The following is a 19,960-nucleotide window of genomic DNA, read 5'->3' as shown; positions in this document are numbered from 1 at the left end:
TAGTCAGAGAAGACACTCCCCTGAAACAGACATGTTAGTCAGTCAGAGAGTCAGAGAGACGACTCCCCTGGGAAACAGACGACATGTTAGTCAGAGAGACGACGCTCCAGTTCAACACGATCGCAGCGCGTAACTGTTCTGTTGGTTAAGGGCTTGTCAGTCAGCATTTCACGGTAAGGTCGACCGACACCAGGTTGTATTGGGGGCGAAAGTGACAAATACACATTTGATTTGATTTTGTACAGTCATTCATCCAGCCTGTTTTTTTTAAAACAGAAGAAGTTGATGACCCAATCACACATCAACCTTTATGCACTTGTGGAGATCTGAGATTTGATTGGTATAGGTCAGTGTTGCCCAACTCCAGTCCCCCCCAACAGCCCAACTCCAGTCCCTCAGTACACACGGTTGTAGTCCCGGGGAAAACTCACCTGATTGAACCCATTGAAACACTAGCAATAGGTAATATGGTGAGACCTCCACCTAGCCTATCAGAGGGCTGGTAACTCCTCTCAGACCTCCACCTACCCTATCAGAGGGCTGGAAACTCCTCTCAGATCTCCACCTAGCCTATCAGAGGGCTGGAAACTCCTCTCAGACCTCCACCTAGCCTATCAGAGGGCTGGAAACTCCTCTCAGACCTCCACCTAGCCCTATCAGAGGACTGGAAACTCCTCTCAGACCACCTAGCCTATCAGAGGGCTGGAACTCCTCTCAGACCTCCACCTACCCTATCAGAGGGCTGGAAACTCCTCTCAGACCTCCACCTAGCCTATCAGAGGGCTGGTAACTCCTCTCAGACCTCCACCTAGCCAATCAGAGGGCTAGTAACTCCTCTCAGATCTCCACCTAGCCTATCAGAGGGCTGGAAACTCCTCTCAGACCTCCACCTAGCCTATCAGAGGGCTGGTAACTCCTCTCAGACCTCCACCTAGCCTATCAGAGGGCTGGAAACTCCTCTCAGACCTCCACCTAGCCTATCAGAGGGCTGTAACTCCTCTCAGACCTCCACCTACCCTATCAGAGGGCTGGAAACTCCTCTCAGACCTCCACCTAGCCAATCAGAGGGCTGGAAACTCCTCTCAGATCTCCACCTAGCCTATCAGAGGGCTGTAACTCCTCTCAGACCTCCACCTAGCCTATCAGAGGGCTGGTAACTCCTCTCAGACCTCCACCTAGCCTATCAGAGGGCTGGTAACTCCTCTCAGACCTCCACCTAGCCTATCAGAGGGCTGGAAACTCCTCTCAGATCTCCACCTACCTATCAGAGGGCTGGAAACTCCTCTCAGATCTCCACCTAGCCAATCAGAGGGCTGGTAACTCCTCTCAGACCTCCACCTAGCCTATCAGAGGGCTGTAACTCCTCTCAGACCTCCACCTAGCCTATCAGAGGGCTGGAAACTCCTCTCAGACCTCCACCTAGCCTATCAGAGGGCTGGTAACTCCTCTCAGACCTCCACCTAGCCTATCAGAGGGCTGGTAACTCCTCTCAGACCTCCACCTAGCCTATCAGAGGGCTGGTAACTCCTCTCAGACCTCCACCTAGCCTATCAGAGGGCTGGAAACTCCTCTCAGACCTCCACCTAGCCTATCAGAGGGCTGGAAACTCCTCTCAGACCTCCACCTACCCTATCAGAGGGCTAGTAACTCCTCTCAGACCTCCACCTAGCCTTTCAGAGGGCTGGTAACTCCTCTCAGATCTCCACCAGTGTGTCGGGCTCTTAGTGGTTGATTTGGGGTTGATGCCTTGTGGAGAGAAGTCCTTCCTGTGTCCGTACGACCCTGCTACACTACGATGCCGTCGGCCAGAGGGAACGTTTCCTTTGATTATCAACGAAAGCTGCTCTCCTCTCCCGCTCTCACGGCCAACGGCAGCGTCCAGAGGTTCAATTCTCCATGGCCGACCCATTCTATCTTCTGAATTTAAATGATAACAAATCAAATTGGTTTGTGGAGTAGCAGGTAGACTGTCACAGTGAAGGGTTTTATCTGAGAGGGGATGACTGTCACACTGAAGGGTTTTATCCGAGAGGGGATGACTGTCACACTGAAGGGTTTTATCTGAGAGGGGATGACTGTCACACTGAAGGGTTTTATCTGAGAGGGGATGACTGTCACACTGAAGGGTTTTATCTGAGAGGGGATGACTGTCACAGTGAAGGGTTTTATCTGAGAGGGGATGACTGTCACAGTGAAGGGTTTTATCTGAGAGGGGATGACTGTCACACTGAAGGGTTTTATCCGAGAGGGGATGACTGTCACAGTGAAGGGTTTTATCCGAGAGGGATGACTGTCACAGTGAAGGGTTTCATCCGAGAGGGGATGACTGTCACACTGAAGGGTTTCATCCGAGAGGGGATGACTGTCACACTGAAGGGTTTCATCCGAGAGGGGATGACTGTCACAGTGAAGGGTTTTATCTGAGAGGGGATGACTGTCACACTGAAGGGTTTCATCCGAGAGGGGATGACTGTCACACTGAAGGGTTTTATCCGAGAGGGGATGACTGTCACACTGAAGGGTTTCATCTGAGAGGATGACTGTCACTGAAGGGTTTCATCCGAGAGGGGATGACTGTCACTGTGAAGGGTTTCATCCGAGAGGGGATGACTGTCACTGTGAAGGGTTTCATCCGAGAGGGGATGACTGTCACAGTGAAGGGTTTCATCCGAGAGGGGATGACTGTCACACTGAAGGGTTTTATCCGAGAGGGGATGACTGTCACACTGAAGGGTTTTATCCGTCACAGTGAAGGGTTTTATCTGAGAGGGGATGACTGTCACACTGAAGGGTTTCATCCGAGAGGGGATGACTGTCACACTGAAGGGTTTCATCCGAGAGGGGATGACTGTCACACTGAAGGGTTTCATCCGAGAGGGGATGACTGTCACTGTGAAGGGTTTCATCCGAGAGGGGATGACTGTCACTGTGAAGGGTTTCATCCGAGAGGGGATGACTGTCACAGTGAAGGGTTTCATCCGAGAGGGGATGACTGTCACACTGAAGGGTTTCATCCGAGAGGGGATGACTGTCACACTGAAGGGTTTCATCCGAGAGGGGATGACTGTCACACTGAAGGGTTTTATCTGATAGGGGATGACTGTCACAGTGACGGGTTTTATCCGATAGGGGATGACTGTCACTGTGAAGGGTTTTATCTGAGAGGGGATGACTGTCACACTGAAGGGTTTTATCTGAGAGGGGATGACTGTCACAGTGAAGGGTTTTATCTGAGAGGGGATGACTGTCACACTGAAGGGTTTTATCCGAGAGGGGATGACTGTCACACTGAAGGGTTTTATCTGAGAGGGGATGACTCACACTGAAGGGTTTTATCTGATAGGGGATGACTCACACTGAAGGGTTTTATCCGAGAGGGGATGACTGTCACACTGAAGGGTTTTATCTGATAGGGGATGACTCACACTGAAGGGTTTTATCTGAGAGGGGATGACTGTCACACTGAAGGGTTTTATCTGATAGGGGATGACTGTCACAGTGAAGGGTTTTATCTGATAGGGGATGACTGTCACAGTGAAGGGTTTTATCTGATAGGGGATGACTGTCACAGTGAAGGGTTTTATCTGAGAGGGGATGACTGTCACACTGAAGGGTTTTATCCGAGAGGGACATGAACTGTCACACTGAAGGGTTTTATAAAACATGGTCTGAGAGACATAATAACAACATGTCACACTGAAGGGTTTTATCTGAGAGACATCATGACATGTCACACTGAAGGGTTTTAAACTGATAGGGAGACATGTCAACAGTGAAGGGTTTTATCAGCTGAGAGACATGACAACATGTCACAGTGAAGGGTTTTGGTAAACAGCTGAGGGACATAACTGTCACACTGAAGGGTTTTATCCTGAGAGGGGATGACTGTCACACTGAAGGGTTTTATCTGAGAGGGGATGACATCATGTCACACTGAAGGGTTTTATCCGAGATGGGATGTTTTGGTACAGCTGGGATAACAACGGGCTGCATGTTGAACAGTTGAGCGTTCATAACAACATGGCCATCCTCCATGGTCTCCTTGTTCAGCACCCCCTGACATAATACCTGGGACATAACAACATGGTCTCCTTGTTCAGCACCCCGACATAATACCTGGGACATAACAACATGGTCTCCTTGTTTTGCACCCAGCTGAGAGACATAATAATTTTAAATTATTATTTTAACCCTTTTATAATTTTGGTAAACAGCTGAGAGACATAACAACAACATGGCCACCCTGCCACTGTTTTGGTAAACAGCTGAGAGACATAACAACATGGCCACCCTGCCACTGTTTTGGTAAACAGCTGAGAGACATAAACAACATGGCCACCCTGCCTCTGTTTTGAGTAAACAGCTGAGAGACATAACAACAACATGGCCACCCTGCCACTGTTTTGGTAAACAGCTGAGAGACATAATAACAACATGCCACCCTGCCACTGTTTTGGTAAACAGCTGAGAGACATAACAACAACCCTGCCATGGCCAAAATGGACCCCTGCCTCTGTTTTGGTAAACAGCTGAGAGACATAACAACAACATGGCCACCCTGCCACTGTTTTGGTAAACAGCTGAGAGACATCATAACAACATGGCCACCCTGCCACTGTTTTGGTAAACAGCTGAGAGACATAACAACAACATGGCCACCCTGCCTCTGTTTTGGTAAACAGCTGAGAGACATCATACTTGTAAAGGTTTTGATGGTTTTTTGTGTGTGTTTTACCTGCTGAAATAAAAACTTACTTGCAAAGGTTGTTGCATTTTAAGGATCCCGTTCCAAAGTTATTACCAACATAGGAGAGTCTGTCTGATTCTGCAACCTAAAACACAGAAAGGAGACAGAGAGAAGAAAGTGTCAGAGAGAAGTAGCCTTAAAAACACAGGAAGGAGACCGTGTTAGAGAGAAGAAGAAGGAATGTTGTTTTACCAAAAATGTCCGATATTTATAAACTCAATATTTATCAACTCAGCGTTTTGCTCCTGGGTACAGATCCAAAATGGATCCCAGATCAGCGTTCTAGAGGCAACGTCACCCTACACCAGGCGTAGTGATCTCACCAGCAGGCGCCGGTTCTTCTTTCTAGGGTTGGTCTCGTCCACGTTCTTATAGAAGCTGAAGTCCAGCTGCTGTGTGTTCCTCAGGGTGCCGTTAGAGAACTGAACTGTTGAGGAGAAAGAGGGGGATTGAGGATTGACATGAATGCGTATGTGTGTGAGGATGCTGTTTCATCGACCACAGCTCTGCCTTCAATACCATAGTGCCCTCTATGCTCACCACCAAGCTCAGGGCCCTGTAACTGAACTCCCCCCTATGCAACTGGGTCCTGGACTTCCTGACGGGCCGCCCCCCAGGTGGTTAAGGTAGGAAACATTACCTCCTCAACACCGGGGCCCCACAAGGGTGCGTCCTCAGTCCCCACCTGAAGTCCCTGTATACCCACGACTGACTGGCCTCAAACAGTTGCAACTCCATCATCAAGTTCGCTGACGACACAACGGTATTCGTGAATACACTGCATGGTAACCAGCAGATCTGACCCGCCTGCTTACAGCTATATATATGGAATACACTGTATGGTAGCCAGGAGATCTGACCCCCTGTTCTTACAGCTATATATATAGAATATACTGTATGGTAGCCAGGAGATCTGACCCGCCTGCTTACAGCTATATATATGGAATACACTGTATGGTAGCCAAGAGATCTGACCCGCCTGCTTACAGCTATATATATGGAATATACTGTATGGTAGCCAGGAGATCTGACCCACCTGCTTACAGCTATATATATGGAATATACTGTATGGTAGCCAGGAGATCTGACCCGCCTGCTTACAGCTATATATATGGAATATACTGTATGGTAGCCAGGAGATCTGACCCGCCTGCTTACAGCTGCACAACAAATTAGCTGATTGGCTTACACTGCCATTCCAAAATGGCCGCCGTGGCTTCTGCTACCTAGCATGGGGACGAAGCGGCAGTTGTTCAATCTTCTCAACTGTAGTATGAGAAGATGAGTCATAATAGTATAAGTCATAATAGCCATAAAACCGAATGGTCAGAACAGGGAAATGGTTCCAATCATTTTCCACCATTCATTTCTCCCCAAAAGGGGATTTTTTTAAAAGAAACATTTCCCCCCGGCGTGACATTATGATAACCGTGTCAATATCTCTCAGACCAAGGTGACTTTTATCAATATATTAGCCTGTATTTACCGCCCCAGAAAATAAAATGCTAATTAGCTGCTAATGTGGCTATCATAAAGAACTACAAATACCACGATGATCTGGACCAGACTGACGAATCGAGGTAAAGGTAAGAATTTCTGGATTAACTATCTAATGTTAGCTAAATGTAGTAATAAAAAAAAATTGCAGGTTTTCTTTCAATTGACTGTCTTGTGCAAGTTTTTAATTGACACAATACCTGTTAGCAAAGATGTCAGCTCGAGATGAGGTGCAGGAGCATGCTGGGATTTGTAGTCTTTGCATGTCGTCTACTTTGGTGCTAATTAGCGTATTAGAATCAGCGTAAATAGAGCCGAATATATTGAGAAAAGTCACCTTGTCAGAGAGATTGACATGGTGATCAAAACATCACGCCGGGGTAAGCCAACACGAAACACAGACCCCTTATTTTAAAAGTGTTTATAAAATTCCTTATTGGGGGAGAAAAAAAAAGAATGATGAAAAAAAGAATTGGAATCATTTCCCTGTTTAACCGCTAGGTTTTCTGGGTATTATGACACCACTGTGGGGCTCTATAAGCCAATTTGGAGTACAACTCATTTTTCTCATCCCTGGATTGAGGTATGTTTACAGAGCCACATCTCACACAGGCTCTGCTGTGTCTTAATCTATATAGGAATGCTGTCTGACCCTAGAGTAGCAGTCAGCAAATGGATCGGCTCTGCTGGCTAACTATGGTTGAAGGTGCAAGATAAATCAATTGTTTTTAACATTCTTTTTAAGGGACTAAAAGTTTACTCAATTAAATAATATCACCCATCGAACGTTAATCGAATCTTAGCTAATGTCTCTGCGTGCAATTAGATGGAAGTTGCTAACTAGCTTTAGCGCAATGACTGGTAGTCTATGGTAACTGCTAGCACGCTAATAGATTCCAAAGACTTCCAGTCATTATTAAGCTAGTTAGCATTGGCTAGCAAAACTGCCTCTTTAACTTCCTTCATACTTGATGCAGAGACATAAAAAAAAAAAATTGGTATGCATTAGTTAATTTGACCCTTGGGAAGTAGATAAAAGGACTTCAATGACAAAATCCCGAAGTTACTATACATTTAATTAACGTCGCTGCGTTAACATGAGAGCACCCACGTGTACTACGGAACAGGGTGGATTTACCTGTTGTCAATTCTTGGAGACGCTTAAAATTTCAATCTTGTAATTTAAAATGAATAATTAGTCCGTAAACATAAATAGTCATATTTACCAATAACAGCTTTATCGTCTTCTCTCTCCTCTTCACAGCAAACCAATGTGCAATTGGCATCCATGTTTGTTGTCAGTTAAGCGGACCTTAAAAAAACAAAACGGAAATGTAGTCACACACACACACACACACACACACACACACACACACACACACACACACACACACACACACACACACACACACACACACACACACACACACAACACAAAAACAAAAACAACAGCGACACCCGATGGCGAGGAGTGGTACTGCAACTCGTTAACACTGATAGGAGTGTAGCGCCACCTACAGAGTCTGGGAGGAGAGGAAACCTCCAGCCCCCTCCCTGAGAAGACCCTGCTTTTGGGGGGTAAAACAAAACCTACATTTTAGATTATTTCAAAGTAACTAAATGGAGTCGGTAGCTATTTAGCTGTGTTGTTGTCTGTGTCCTTTTTGGAGGGGGGGAGGAGAAGAGGAAAAACATCAACCATCAACCTTCAGCCACCGCACCCCTCCCTGACAAAAACCCTCTTTGGGTTAAAAACTAAATTTAGATTCGTTCAAAGTAACAACATGGAGTCGGTAGCTATTTAGCTGTGTTGTTGTCTGTGTCCTTTTCTTTTGGGGGAGGGTTTTTTTTTTTAACCTAGTGGGACAACCATATGGACTATGTGACTGTGTGACACCCGGAGAAGCGTTATAGCGGTCCATGAAGAGCCGTCTATCCGTCGGTAGTCCTCCTTCTGTCCGGCCGAGTGGACTTGATGAACCCCGGTCCGTCCCACCCTGACCCGACAACACAAACAAGGTAACCGGCGGCTAACATTATTAGCCAGCTAGCTCAGACTGTTTATTTGTGTTATATCATCATGTTTATTGTTTTATTTATGTTATATCAATGTTGCATTTTTTTTTGTTGCTTTGCTGCTTTCTAGGGGGGTGAAACTTGACAGCTGTTAATTAATAACGTTAAGCAAATCTATCTTAGGTAGTTAGCATTAGCTAATAATAACAGGTAGTTAGCATTAGCTAATAATAAGAGGTAGTTAGTATTAGCTAATAATAAGAGGTAGTTAGTATTAGCTAATAATAAGAGGTAGTTAGCATTAGCTAATAATAAGAGGTAGTTAGCATTAGCTAATAATAAGAGGTAGTTAGCATTAGCTAATAATAAGAGGTAGTTAGCATTAGCTAATAATAAGAGGTAGTTAGCATTAGCTAATAATAAGAGGTAGTTAGCATTAGCTAATAATAACAGGTAGTTAGCATTAGCTAATAATAAGAGGTAGTTAGCATTAGCTAATAATAACAGGTAGTTAGCATTAGCTAATAATAAGAGGTAGTTAGCATTAGCCATTAGCCATTGTAGCCGTACACCTAAGCGAGCAAACAGAATAATTATACTTCGATGAGCTGATGTTGTTTGTTGTTCTCCTTGTTTGGTAATTATAAACAAAACAAATAATGTCGGTCATGCTAGCTGCTTACACTGTTATTTATTTTAACACAGCCTTTCTCAAAAGTTAGCAAGTAGCTAACTAGCTAGATAACTGGATATCCAGTTGCTGACTTGCTAGTTTAGCTTGGCTTGGCTTGGCTTAGTTTAGTTTAGTTTAGCTTGGCTTAGTTTAGTTTAGCTTGGCTTAGTTTAGCTTGGCTTAGTTTAGCTTGGCTTGGTTTAGTTTAGTTTGGCTTAGTTTAGCTTGGCTTGGCTTAGTTTAGCTTGGCTTAGTTTAGCTTGGCTTAGTTTAGTTTAGCTTGGCTTAGTTTAGTTTAGCTTGGCTTAGTTTAGTTTAGCTTGGCTTAGTTTGGTTTGGTTTAGTTTAGCTTGGTTTAGTTTAGCTTGGTTTAGTTTAGTTTAGCTAGGCTTGGCTTGGCTTAGTTTAGCTTAGTTTAGTTTAGCTAGGCTTGGCTTAGTTTAGCTTAGTTTAGTTTAGCTTGGCTTGGCTTGGCTTGGTTTAGCTTAGTTTAGTTTAGCTTGGCTTAGTTTAGTTTAGCTTGGCTTAGTTTAGCTTAGTTTAGTTTAGCTTGGCTTGGCTTAGTTTAGCTTGGCTTGGCTTAGTTTAGCTTGGCTTGGTTTAGTTTTTGCTTGGCTTAGTTTAGCTTGGCTTAGTTTGGCTTAGTTTAGTTTAGCTTGGCTTAGTTTAGCTTGGTTTAGCAATGATAGTATTCACCAGACTGGGGAGGGGGAGAGTCTCTCTGATCGGCTTGGCTAACAGATATCACTAGTTATTTAGTTTGATAGCTGTCGAGACGTCAACAAACTGTACAGTTTTCTTGCTTGTACTTTGACTAATGTCTTCGCATAGTCATACTGGCTTTCATTTCACCCATGTTTAACATATTCTCTTTAACATCGTTACTAGTTCCCCACTTTCACTTAACCGTGAAATAGCCTATGCAATAACTTCAACAAGGCATCTAATTATCTATTTCTTAATATATTCAACTCATTAATTGTGATAGCTAGTGTAGCTACTGCCCTTCTACAGCATGGAATATTCAAAGCATTGACCATAGTCTACTATAATGTCCCCTCCACTGACAGTCAATTTAAAGCTCATTTATTATTAATCAATCAAAGATTTTTGTCAGGAAGATTACCTCAAGAGGACTTAATTTTCCTCACATTTATTACACAACAGATTTTTTTTTTACAACCCTGTTCCCCCTTTCCTCCCCCTTTCCCCCCTTTCCCCCCCCTTTCCCCCCCCCCTTTCCCCCCCCTTTCCCCCCTCCTCCCTGCCCCTTCTCCCTCCTTCCCTTTCTCTCCCCCTCTCTCCTCTCCCCCTTCTCTCCCCTTCTCCCTCCTACCCTCCCCCTTTCCTCCCTCCCTTTCTCTCTCTCCTCTCCCCCTTCTCTCCCCCTTCTCCCTCCTACCCTCCCCCTTTCCTCCCTCCCTTTCTCTCTCTCCCTCTCCCCTTCCCCCTCCCCTCTCCCTCCTTCCCCTTCTCTCCCCCTCTCTCCTTCTCCCCCTACCCTTCTCTCCCCCTCTCTCCTCTCCCTTCTCTCCCCCTCTCTCCTCTCCCCTCCTCCCCTGCAGGTCATGGACTTCCCGGGCCACTTCAACCAGGTAAAATGCAAACAACTTTATGATTTCTGTCAGTAAAGGAAAAAGAAAACGATCTAACAATAAAGTGTTTTGTTTTCATAATAATATAATATAAGACCATTTGGCAGACGCCTTTATCTGAAGCGAACTTAAAGTCAGGCGTTCTTACATTTTCACATGTACGCGTGGTCTCAGCGGGAATCGAACCCACAAGCCTCTAGCTAGCGACTGAGCCACGTATGATTCATATTGTTATTATAGGTCTTCCAGCAGCTGAACTACCAGCGCGTCCACAGCCAGCTGTGTGACTGTGTCATTGTGGTGGGCAGCCGCCATTTTAAGGCCCACCGCTCGGTGCTGGCGGCTTGCAGCACTCACTTCAGAGCCCTGTTCACCGTCGCCCAGGGAGACGCCAGCATGAACATGATACAACTGGACAGCGAGGTGAGGATGATTACGATGGTGATGATTAAGATGAGGATGATGAGTCTATTACGGGTGATGAGGATGATGAGTAACGGTTGATAAAGATGATGAGTCTATAACAGGGGTGATGAGGATGATGCATCTAATGGGTGATGAGGATGATGAGTTTATTACAGGGGTGATGAGGATGAGTTTATAACAGGGGTAATGAGGATGATGAGTAACAGTTGATGAAGATGATGAGTCTATAACGGGTGATGAGGATGATGCGTCTATAACAGGGGTGATGAGGATGATGAGTCTAACAGGGGTGATGAGGATGATGAGTCTAACAGGGGTGATGAGGATGATGAGTTTATAACAGGGGTGATGAGGATGATGAGTTTATAACAGGGGTGATGAGGATGATGAGTTTATAACAGGGGTGATGAGGATGATGAGTCTATAACAGGGGTGATGAGGATGATGAGTTTATAACAGGGGTGATGAGGATGATGAGTTTATAACAGGGGTGATGAGGATGATGAGTCTATAACAGGGGTGATGAGGATGATGAGTCTATAACAGGGGTGATGAGGATGATGAGTCTATAACAGGGGTGATGAGGATGATGAGACGATAACATGAGGATGATGAGTTTATTACAGATGAGGATGATGAGTTTATAACAGCTGATGATGATGGTGATGGTGGTGATGGATGATGAGTTTGATTACAGCAGGTGATGAGGATGGTGATGAGTTGATGTGTTATAATGATGATGATGATGTGTGTTACTGCAGGCGGTGATGATGATGATGATTCTATAACAGGTGGTGATGATGATGATGATGATGATGTGTTACTGCAGGTGGTGGTGATGATGATGGTGATGATGATGTGTTACTGCAGGTGGTGGTGGTGATGATGATGATGTGTGTTACTGCAGGCGGTGATGATGATGATGATTCTATAACAGGTGGTGGTGGTGGTGATGATGATGATGGTGATGTGTTACTGCAGGTGGTGACAGCGGAGGCGTTTGCTGCCCTGGTGGACATGATGTACACCTCCACCCTGATGCTAGGAGAGAGCAACGTGATGGACGTGCTGCTAGCTGCCTCTCACCTCCACCTGAACGCCGTAGTCAAGGCCTGTAAGCACTACCTGACCACCCGCACCATGCCCATGTCCCCGCCGGCAGACCACCGGGCCACACAACACCGCCAACACACCCACGCAGAACAGCAGAGACTCAGGCAGCAGCAGCAGGCAACCGCCGAGTTAGCCGCTAACGCTAACCTAGCCGCTAACGCTAACCTAGCCGCTAAGGCTAACCAAGAGGCTAACCTAGCGGCTAACGCTGCTACGTCCAGGCTCCAGCGGTCGTTCCTGCTGCAGCAGCTGGGTCTAAGCCTGGTGAGCTCTGCCCTGGGCGGGGTGGAGGAGGATGGGCTAAGGGGTGGTAGCGATGGTGTTAGCATTAGTGGTGTAGTGGAGCACAAAGCTTCCTTCCCCATTCGACGTTTCCACAAGAGAAAGCCCTCCCTGAGCTTTAGCCTATCTGAGGACAGGCCCAGGCAGAGGCCCCGCCCCTCCGGAACACACGGGGATGAGGAAGTGGGACTACTCTCCCCCGACTCCCACAAGACTGGGGAGGAGGCCAGACTGGACGCGGCGATCACCAACCTAGTAGGGGGCGTGTCCCAGGATGACTCCCAGATGCCCAGCCAATCGGACGGCGGACGCTGCGAAGGGGAGGAGCAAGGGATGGCGGAGGAGGGGGGTGTGGGGAAGGAGTCCCTGGATGGAGGGAGTCACCATGGTGATGGGGTGGAGGTGAAGATAACGGAGGAAGAGGAGGAGGAGGAGGAGGAAGTACGGGAGCAACAGGGACAGGTAATGACATTTTAACAGGAAATACTTAATTTGCATCTCAAATATCCCCTTATTCCCAGTTATTGACCAGGACCCATAGTGCACTACTTTAGACCAGGACCCATAGTGCACTACTTTAGACCAGGGCTCATTGCTCAGGTTATTGGGTGCCATTTGGGACGAATACTTCCCCATTTTAAGAGCAATCTATGAAACAACTAGTATTAATTAATCTTTTACCTTTGGATAAATACAGGGTTTAAACCCAACCTTGGATAAAGTAATGGGACATCCTGTTGTCCTCCTTCATGTCTGTCTCTCTCCTCTCTTCTCTCCTTTCCTCACTCCTCCTGTCCTCCTCTTCTCCTCCTCTCTCTCCTCTCCCTTCCTCTCTCCTCTTCTCCTATCTTCTCCTCCTCTCCCCTCCTCAATCTTCTTCTCTCCTCTCTCCTCTCCTCCTCTCTCCAGGACCCATCTTCTCCTCTACCAGGACCTCAATCTAGTTCCTCCTCCCTCTCCCCCCCCTCTCCTCTTCTCTCTCCTCCTCTCCTATCTTCTCTCTCCTCCCCTCTCCCCTCCTCTCCCTCATCTCCTCCTCTCTACTCTTCTCTCTCCTCCTCCCCTCTTCTCCTCTCCCCTCCTCAATCTTCTTCTCTCCTCTCTCCTCCTCTCTCCTCCTCTCCTATCTTCCCTCCTCTCCCCTCCTCAATCTTCCTCTCCTCTCCTCCTCTCATAGTCCCTCTCTCCTCTTCTCTCTCCTCCTCTCCTATCTTCTGCTCTCCTCCCCTCTTCTCCCTCTCCCTCTCCTCCTCTCCCCTCCTCTCCAGGACCTCATCTCCTCCTCTCCTCTTCTCTCTCCTCCTCCACTAGGTGGTGGTCAAGTGTGAGCCTCTGAGCTCCCCAGAGCCAGCTGAGTGACATCACCATCCAGGGTAGCACCAGCTGGGACCTGGAAGAGGAGGAGGAGGAGAGGAGGAGAAGGTAGAACCATGAGCCCACAGAGCAGCGACCGTAGTCTCTCCTCCTCTGACCAACAGCTTCCAGCCCAGTTCCCAGCTCCTGCTCAAAGGAGGTCTTGGTAGTGGGATTGGCGGTGGTTTTGGCTGTAGTAACCATCTTGATGGGAAGTCTGGTTTAGATTTCAGCTTCCTCGGCGCCAAGGTCTTTGGAAGCGGGGGTCGGGGGTCGATGCCGGGGACGACGACCTCCTCAGTGCGACGACCGGCGAGGCGATGGCAGCGACACATGGCTTCCTGCTGAGCCCGGAACACTCTGGAACCAATAGACTCGATGGACCCATAGTCGGCAACCACCTACACCTGCTGGGTGGCGACTACTTCTCGGGGGATTCTCTACAGGCGCCGATTCGCTCTTCCTGGTCCCCTGCATGACGGTCTGGGAAACCCCAGAGGAGGAGGAGGAGGGTTCCCAGATCCGTTTTCTCTGGACTTCCAGCGCTCCAGCCTGGGTCTGCACTCCTGGCCCGAGCCTCTCGAGGGAGCTCCTGGGCTTCCTGGATACCGCCGCATCGCACCTAAAAACGACAACGTGGCAGGAGGAGGAGGAGGAGGAGAAACGGGGTCGTTCATCTCCAAGACGCCCTGTCTTCCTCCAGTCTGGGGAAGGGGGACCCTGCTTCTGAATGGTTCGGGAGGTTTAGTCAGGCCCACCCACCTCGTCCTCATCCGCCCCCACAACCTCGCCCCCAGCTGACCCGTGCCTCTGCCGACGTCCTCTCCAAGTGTAAGAAGGCCCTGTCCGAACACAACGTCCTGGTGGTGGAAGGAGCCAGGAAGTACGCCTGTCGAATCTGCTGTAAGACCTTCCTCACTCTGACCGACTGCAAGAAACACATCAGGGTCCACACTGGGGAGAAACCGTACGCCTGCCTCAAGTGTGGCAAACGTTTCAGCCAGTCGTCTCACCTGTACAAACACTCCAAGACCACGTGTTTACGTTGGCAGAACAGCAACATGGCCGACGCACTGATGTAGATGCTTCGGAGGGGAGGGGGAGGGCAGAACAGCAACATGGCCGACGCACTGATGTAGATGCTTCGGTAGGTGATAGATGTGATCACTGTCCTCAGGGGAGGGGGGGTGAACGGTCCTCCAGATTTTAATACCTTCATATCATCGTTGTGCCATACCGGAGCGATACGGTATTACTGCGAATTAATGGAAGAAAAAAATAAATAATAGCCAAATTAGCGGTATGCTAACACTATGGGGATTCCCATCGTGGATGCTAGCTAAATGCTAACGAGTCAAGCGTTTCAGCCTGTACAAACACCCCCACCTGCCTACGCTGGCAGAACGGCAGCATGCCTTACGACCTGTCTGTAGGCTGGCCTGGTAGGTAGGGTTGAGCTGGATTGGGAAATTCCTGGGAAAATGTACTTTTTTGAGACCAGTGGGAGGCCTAGAACAAAACCGACATGTTTGTGAAAGTCTCTCACCTCTCCACAAATTAGTCTCTAAGCCAAACTGTTGGGACGCTACAGACAGAAGTTGGCAGATCTGCTTTTGCCCGACTTCAGACGGGGGTCCCAAGACGCTTGTTGGTCCCAAGACGCTTGTTGGTCCCAAGACGCTTGATGGTCCCAAGACGCTTGTTGGTCCCAAGACGCTTGTTGGTCCCAAGACGCTTGTTGGTCCCAAGACGCTTGTTGGTCCCAAGACGCTTGTTGGTCCCAAGACGCTTGATGTTCCCAACACGCTTGTTGGTCCCAACACGCTTGTTGGTCCCAAGACGCTTGTGGGCCCAAGACGCTGGTTGGGCCCAAGACGCTTGTTGGGCCCAAGACGCTTGTTGGGCCCAAACCTGCACCTCGGGGAACAAACAAACGCTTGATCTCTTTCACTGCAGATGCAGAAGTGTGACATCGGAGGATGCGGTGGACTGACACAAAACAACAGATATCTCAAGCTTATAAACGGACAGATTTGTATGAGGATTTTTATTATTATTATGCTAATTAGATCGAAGGGTTAATAGCCTCAAAGCTAGAAACAAACACTTACAGTAGCGTGTAGAAACTATGGGTGATCCCAGCGGGAATCCAACCCGCAACCCTGGTGTTACAAGTGCCATGTTCTACCAACTGAGCCAAACAGAACAATTTGATAGAGGCGGAGCTTTAGAAAATGGAGGGGTGGACTCCCAATTTCTCATGGAACCCTGTTTGGATCGTCTTCAGATTCAGAACAGTCCTGAAGCTGAAACCTGACCAGGAGATTCAGAACAGTCCTGAAGGTGAAACCTGACCAGGGAGATTCAGAACAGTCCTGAAGCTGAAACCTGACCAGGGAGATTCAGAACAGTCCTGAAGCTGAAACCTGACCAGGAGATTCAGAACAGTCCTGAAGCTGAAACCTGACCAGGGAGATTCAGAACAGTCCTGAAGCTGAAACCTGACCAGGAGATTCAGAACAGTCCTGAAGCTGAAACCTGACCAGGAGATTCAGAACAGTCCTGGAGCTGAAACCTGACCAGGGAGATTCAGAACAGTCCTGAAGCTGAAACCTGACCAGGGAGATTCAGAACAGTCCTGAAGCTGAAACCTGACCAGGGAGATTCAGAACAGTCCTGAAGCTGAAACCTGACCAGGGAGATTCAGAACAGTCCTGAAGCTGAAACCTGACCAGGAGATTCAGAACAGTCCTGAAGCTGAAACCTGACCAGGAGATTCAGAACAGTCCTGAAGCTGAAACCTGACCAGGGAGATTCAGAACAGTCCTGAAGCTGAAACCTGACCAGGGAGATTCAGAACAGTCCTGAAGCTGAAACCTGACCAGGGAGATTCAGAACAGTCCTGAAGCTGAAAGATGCTGACCAGGGAGATTCAGAACAGTCCTGAAGCTGAAACCTGACCAGGGAGATTCAGAACAGTCCTGAAGCTGAAACCTGACCAGGGAGATTCAGAACAGTCCTGAAGCTGAAACCTGACCAGGGAGATTCAGAACAGTCCTGAAGCTGAAACCTGACCAGGGAGATTCAGAACAGTCCTGAAGCTGAAACCTGACCAGGGAGATTCAGAACAGTCCTGAAGGTGAAACCTGACCAGGGAGATTCAGAACAGTCCTGAAGCTGAAACCTGACCAGGAGATTCAGAACAGTCCTGAAGCTGAAACCACCAGGGAGATTCAGAACAGTCCTGAAGCTGAAACCTGACCAGGGGATTCAGAACAGTCCTGGGCCCAAACCTGACCAGGGAGATTCAGAACAGTCCTGAAGGTGAAACCTGACCAGGGAGATTCAGAACAGTCCTGAAGATGAGAACCTGACATCGGAGGATTCAGAACAGTCCTGAAGGTGAAACCTGACCAGGAGATAGAACAGTCCTGAAGCTGAAACCTGACCAGGAGATTCAGAACAGTCTTGATTATTGAAACCTGACCAGGAGATTCAGAACAGTCCTGAAGGTGAAACCTGACCAGGGAGATTCAGAACAGTCCTGAAGGTGAAACCTGACCAGGGAGATTCAGAACAGTCCTGAAGCTGAAACCTGACCAAGGAGATTCAGAACAGTCCTGAAGCTGAAACCTGACCAGGTTCAGAACAGTCCTGAAGAACAATTTGACCAGGGAGATTCAGAACAGTCCTGAAGGTGAAACCTGACCAGGGAGATTCAGAACAGTCCTTTGAAGCTGAAACCTGACCAGGGAGATTCAGAACAGTCCTGAAGCTGAAACCTGACCAGGGAGATTCAGAACAGTCCTGAAGGTGAAACCTGACCAGGGAGATTCAGAACAGTCCTGAAGGTGAAACCTGACCAGGGAGATTCAGAACATTCCTGAAGGTGAAACCTGACCAGGGAGATTCAGAACAGTCCTGAAGCTGAAGCCTGGCTAGGGAGATTCAGAATTAGGGGAATTGTGCAACACTAAACCTGGAGATTGGCTTGGAGAGGAGAACAGGGATGAAAGGAGAGAGGGTGGACTAGCCTCCACTCTTAGCCTTACAAACAGATCTGGGACCAGGCTAAGAGGGGACCACTTCCTGTTATGGTTCTTTACAAACAGATCTGGGACCAGGCTAAGAGGGGGACCACTTCCTGTTATGGTTCTTTACAAACAGATCTGGGACCAGGCTAAGAGGGGACCACTTCCTGTTATGGTTCTTTACAAACAGATCTGGGACCAGGCTAAGAGGGGGACCACTTCCTGTTATGGTTCTTTACAAACAGATCTGGGACCAGGCTAAGAGGGGGACCACTTCCTGTTATGGTTCTTTACAAACAGATCTGGGACCAGGCTAAGAGGGGGACCACTTCCTGTTATGGTTCTTTACAAACAGATCTGGGACCAGGCTAAGAGGGGGACCACTTCCTGTTATGGTTCTTTACAAACAGATCTGGGACCAGGCTAAGAGGGGACCACTTCCTGTTATGGTTCTTTACAAACAGATCTGGGACTATTTTTTTATATGGAGTTGCCTTTTCGTTGGTGCACCTTTTTGAATGAAACACCCTATTCCCTATATAGTGCACTACTCTTGACCAGGGCCCATAGGGTAGTAGTTCACTATATACAGGGCATTTGGAAAATATTCAGACCCCTTGATGTTTTACACACTTTGTTTCATTACAGCCATATTAGAAAATTGATTTTTTTTTTTTTTTTTAACTATCCTTCATCAATCTACATACAATACCCCATAGTGACATCACAATACCCCATAGTGACATCACAATACCCCATAGTGACATCACAATACCTCATAGTGACATCACAATACCCCACAGTAACGAAGCAAAAACTGTTTTTTTTTTTTTAAATGTTAGCAAATGTATTAAAAATACAAATCAAAAATACCTTATTTACATATTGTATTCAGACCCTTCGCCATGAGACTCCAAATTGAGCTCAGGTGAATCCTGTTTCCATTGATCGTCCTTGAGATGTTTCTACAACTTGATTGGAGTCCACCTGTGGTAAATTCAATTGGAACGGACAGGATTTGGAAAGGTACACGCCTGTCTATGTGAGGTCCCACAGTTGACAGAGCAAAAACCAAGCCACGAGGTCAAAGGAATTAAAGGCACTTAAAGGACTCTCAGACCACGAGAAACAAGATTCTCTGGTCTGATGAAAGAAAGATTGAACTCTTTGGCCTGAATGCCAAGCGTCACGTCTGGAGGAAACCTGGCACCATCCCTACGGTGAAGCATGGTGGTGGCAGCATCATGCTGTGGGGATGATTTTCAGTGGCAGGGACTGGGAGACTAGTCAGGATCGAGGGAAAGATGAACGGAGCAAAGTACAGAGAGATCCTTGATGAAAACCTGCTCCAGAGCGCTCAGGACCTCAGACTGGGGTGAAGGTTCACCTTCCAACAGGACAACAACCCTAAGCACACAGCCAAGACAACGCAGGAGTGGCTTCGGGACAAGTCTCTGAATGTCCTTGAGTGGCCCAGCCAGAGCCTGGACTTGAACCTGATCGAACATCTCTGGAGAGACCTGAAAATAGCTGTGCAGCGACGCTCCCCATCCAACCTGACAGAGCTTGAGAGGATCTGCAGAGAAGAATGGGAGAAACTCCCCAAATACAGGTGTGCCAAGCTTGTAGCCTCATACCGAAGACGGCTGTAATTGCTGTAAAGGGTCTTATGTAAATGTGATATTTCAGTAGTTTTATTTCATTGCCAAAATGTCTTAAACCTGTTCACGCTTTGTCATTATGGGGTATTGTGATGTCATTATGGGGTATTGTGATGTCATTATGGGGTGTTGTGATGTCGTTATGGGGTATTGTGATGTCATTATGGGATAATGTGATGTCATTATGGGATAATGTGATGTCATTATGGGGTATTGTGATGTCATTATGGGGTATTGTGATGTCATTATGGGGTATTGTGATGTCATTATGGGGTATTGTGATGTCATTATGGGGTATTGTGATATCATTATGGGGTATTGTGATATCATTATGGGGTATTGTGATGTCATTATGGGGTGTTGTGATGTCATTATGGGGTGTTGTGATGTCGTAATGGGGTGTTGTGATGTCACTATGGGGTGTTGTGATGTCATTATGGGGTATTGTGATGTCATTATGGGGTGTTGTGATGTCATTATGGGGTGTTGTGATGTCGTTATGGGGTGTTGTGATGTCGTTATGGGGTATTGTGATGTCATTATGGGGTGTTGTGATGTCATTATGG

At 47.4% G+C, this 19,960-nt stretch overlaps 2 protein-coding genes across 2 annotated transcripts in view; one reads left to right on the top strand and one right to left on the bottom strand.

Annotated features, from left to right (window-relative positions):
* LOC121844102 (DNA-directed RNA polymerase I subunit RPA49-like) overlaps nucleotides 1-7,624 on the bottom strand; it is a 25,276-nt gene extending 17,652 nt beyond the window's left edge. Inside the window, 5 exon segments of the mRNA XM_042313993.1 lie at nucleotides 3,970-4,029; nucleotides 4,062-4,116; nucleotides 4,756-4,832; nucleotides 5,071-5,174; nucleotides 7,471-7,624. Coding sequence (XP_042169927.1) covers nucleotides 3,970-4,029; nucleotides 4,062-4,116; nucleotides 4,756-4,832; nucleotides 5,071-5,174; nucleotides 7,471-7,534 — 360 coding nt within the window. The 5' untranslated portion in view covers nucleotides 7,535-7,624.
* Nucleotides 7,625-7,991: 367 nt separating this feature from the next.
* LOC121844101 (zinc finger and BTB domain-containing protein 5-like) lies at nucleotides 7,992-14,841 on the top strand. Its single transcript, XM_042313991.1, has 8 exons — nucleotides 7,992-8,263; nucleotides 10,499-10,528; nucleotides 10,769-10,951; nucleotides 11,936-12,811; nucleotides 13,661-13,704; nucleotides 13,828-14,002; nucleotides 14,093-14,370; nucleotides 14,406-14,841. The coding sequence occupies exons 2-8, from the start codon at nucleotides 10,502-10,504 to the stop codon at nucleotides 14,782-14,784; spliced, it is 1,962 nt and encodes a 653-aa protein (XP_042169925.1). The 5' UTR covers nucleotides 7,992-8,263; nucleotides 10,499-10,501; the 3' UTR covers nucleotides 14,785-14,841.
* The last annotated feature ends 5,119 nt before the right edge of the window (nucleotides 14,842-19,960 follow it).

The sequence above is a fragment of the Oncorhynchus tshawytscha genome, unplaced genomic scaffold, assembly GCF_018296145.1.
Source record: "Oncorhynchus tshawytscha isolate Ot180627B unplaced genomic scaffold, Otsh_v2.0 Un_contig_684_pilon_pilon, whole genome shotgun sequence".
In the NCBI taxonomy this organism is placed as follows: domain Eukaryota; kingdom Metazoa; phylum Chordata; class Actinopteri; order Salmoniformes; family Salmonidae; genus Oncorhynchus; species Oncorhynchus tshawytscha.
This window is presented reverse-complemented; position numbering and strand designations above follow the sequence as displayed.

Coding starts and splice junctions, on each gene's coding strand:
- LOC121844101 (XM_042313991.1), top strand. CDS start 10,502: ATGGACTTCCCGGGCCACTTCAACCAG. Junction 10,529..10,768: donor TCCCGGGCCACTTCAACCAG/GTAAAATGCAAA, acceptor TTGTTATTATAG/GTCTTCCAGCAGCTGAACTA. Junction 14,003..14,092: donor CGGGGACGACGACCTCCTCA/GTGCGACGACCG, acceptor ATGGACCCATAG/TCGGCAACCACCTACACCTG.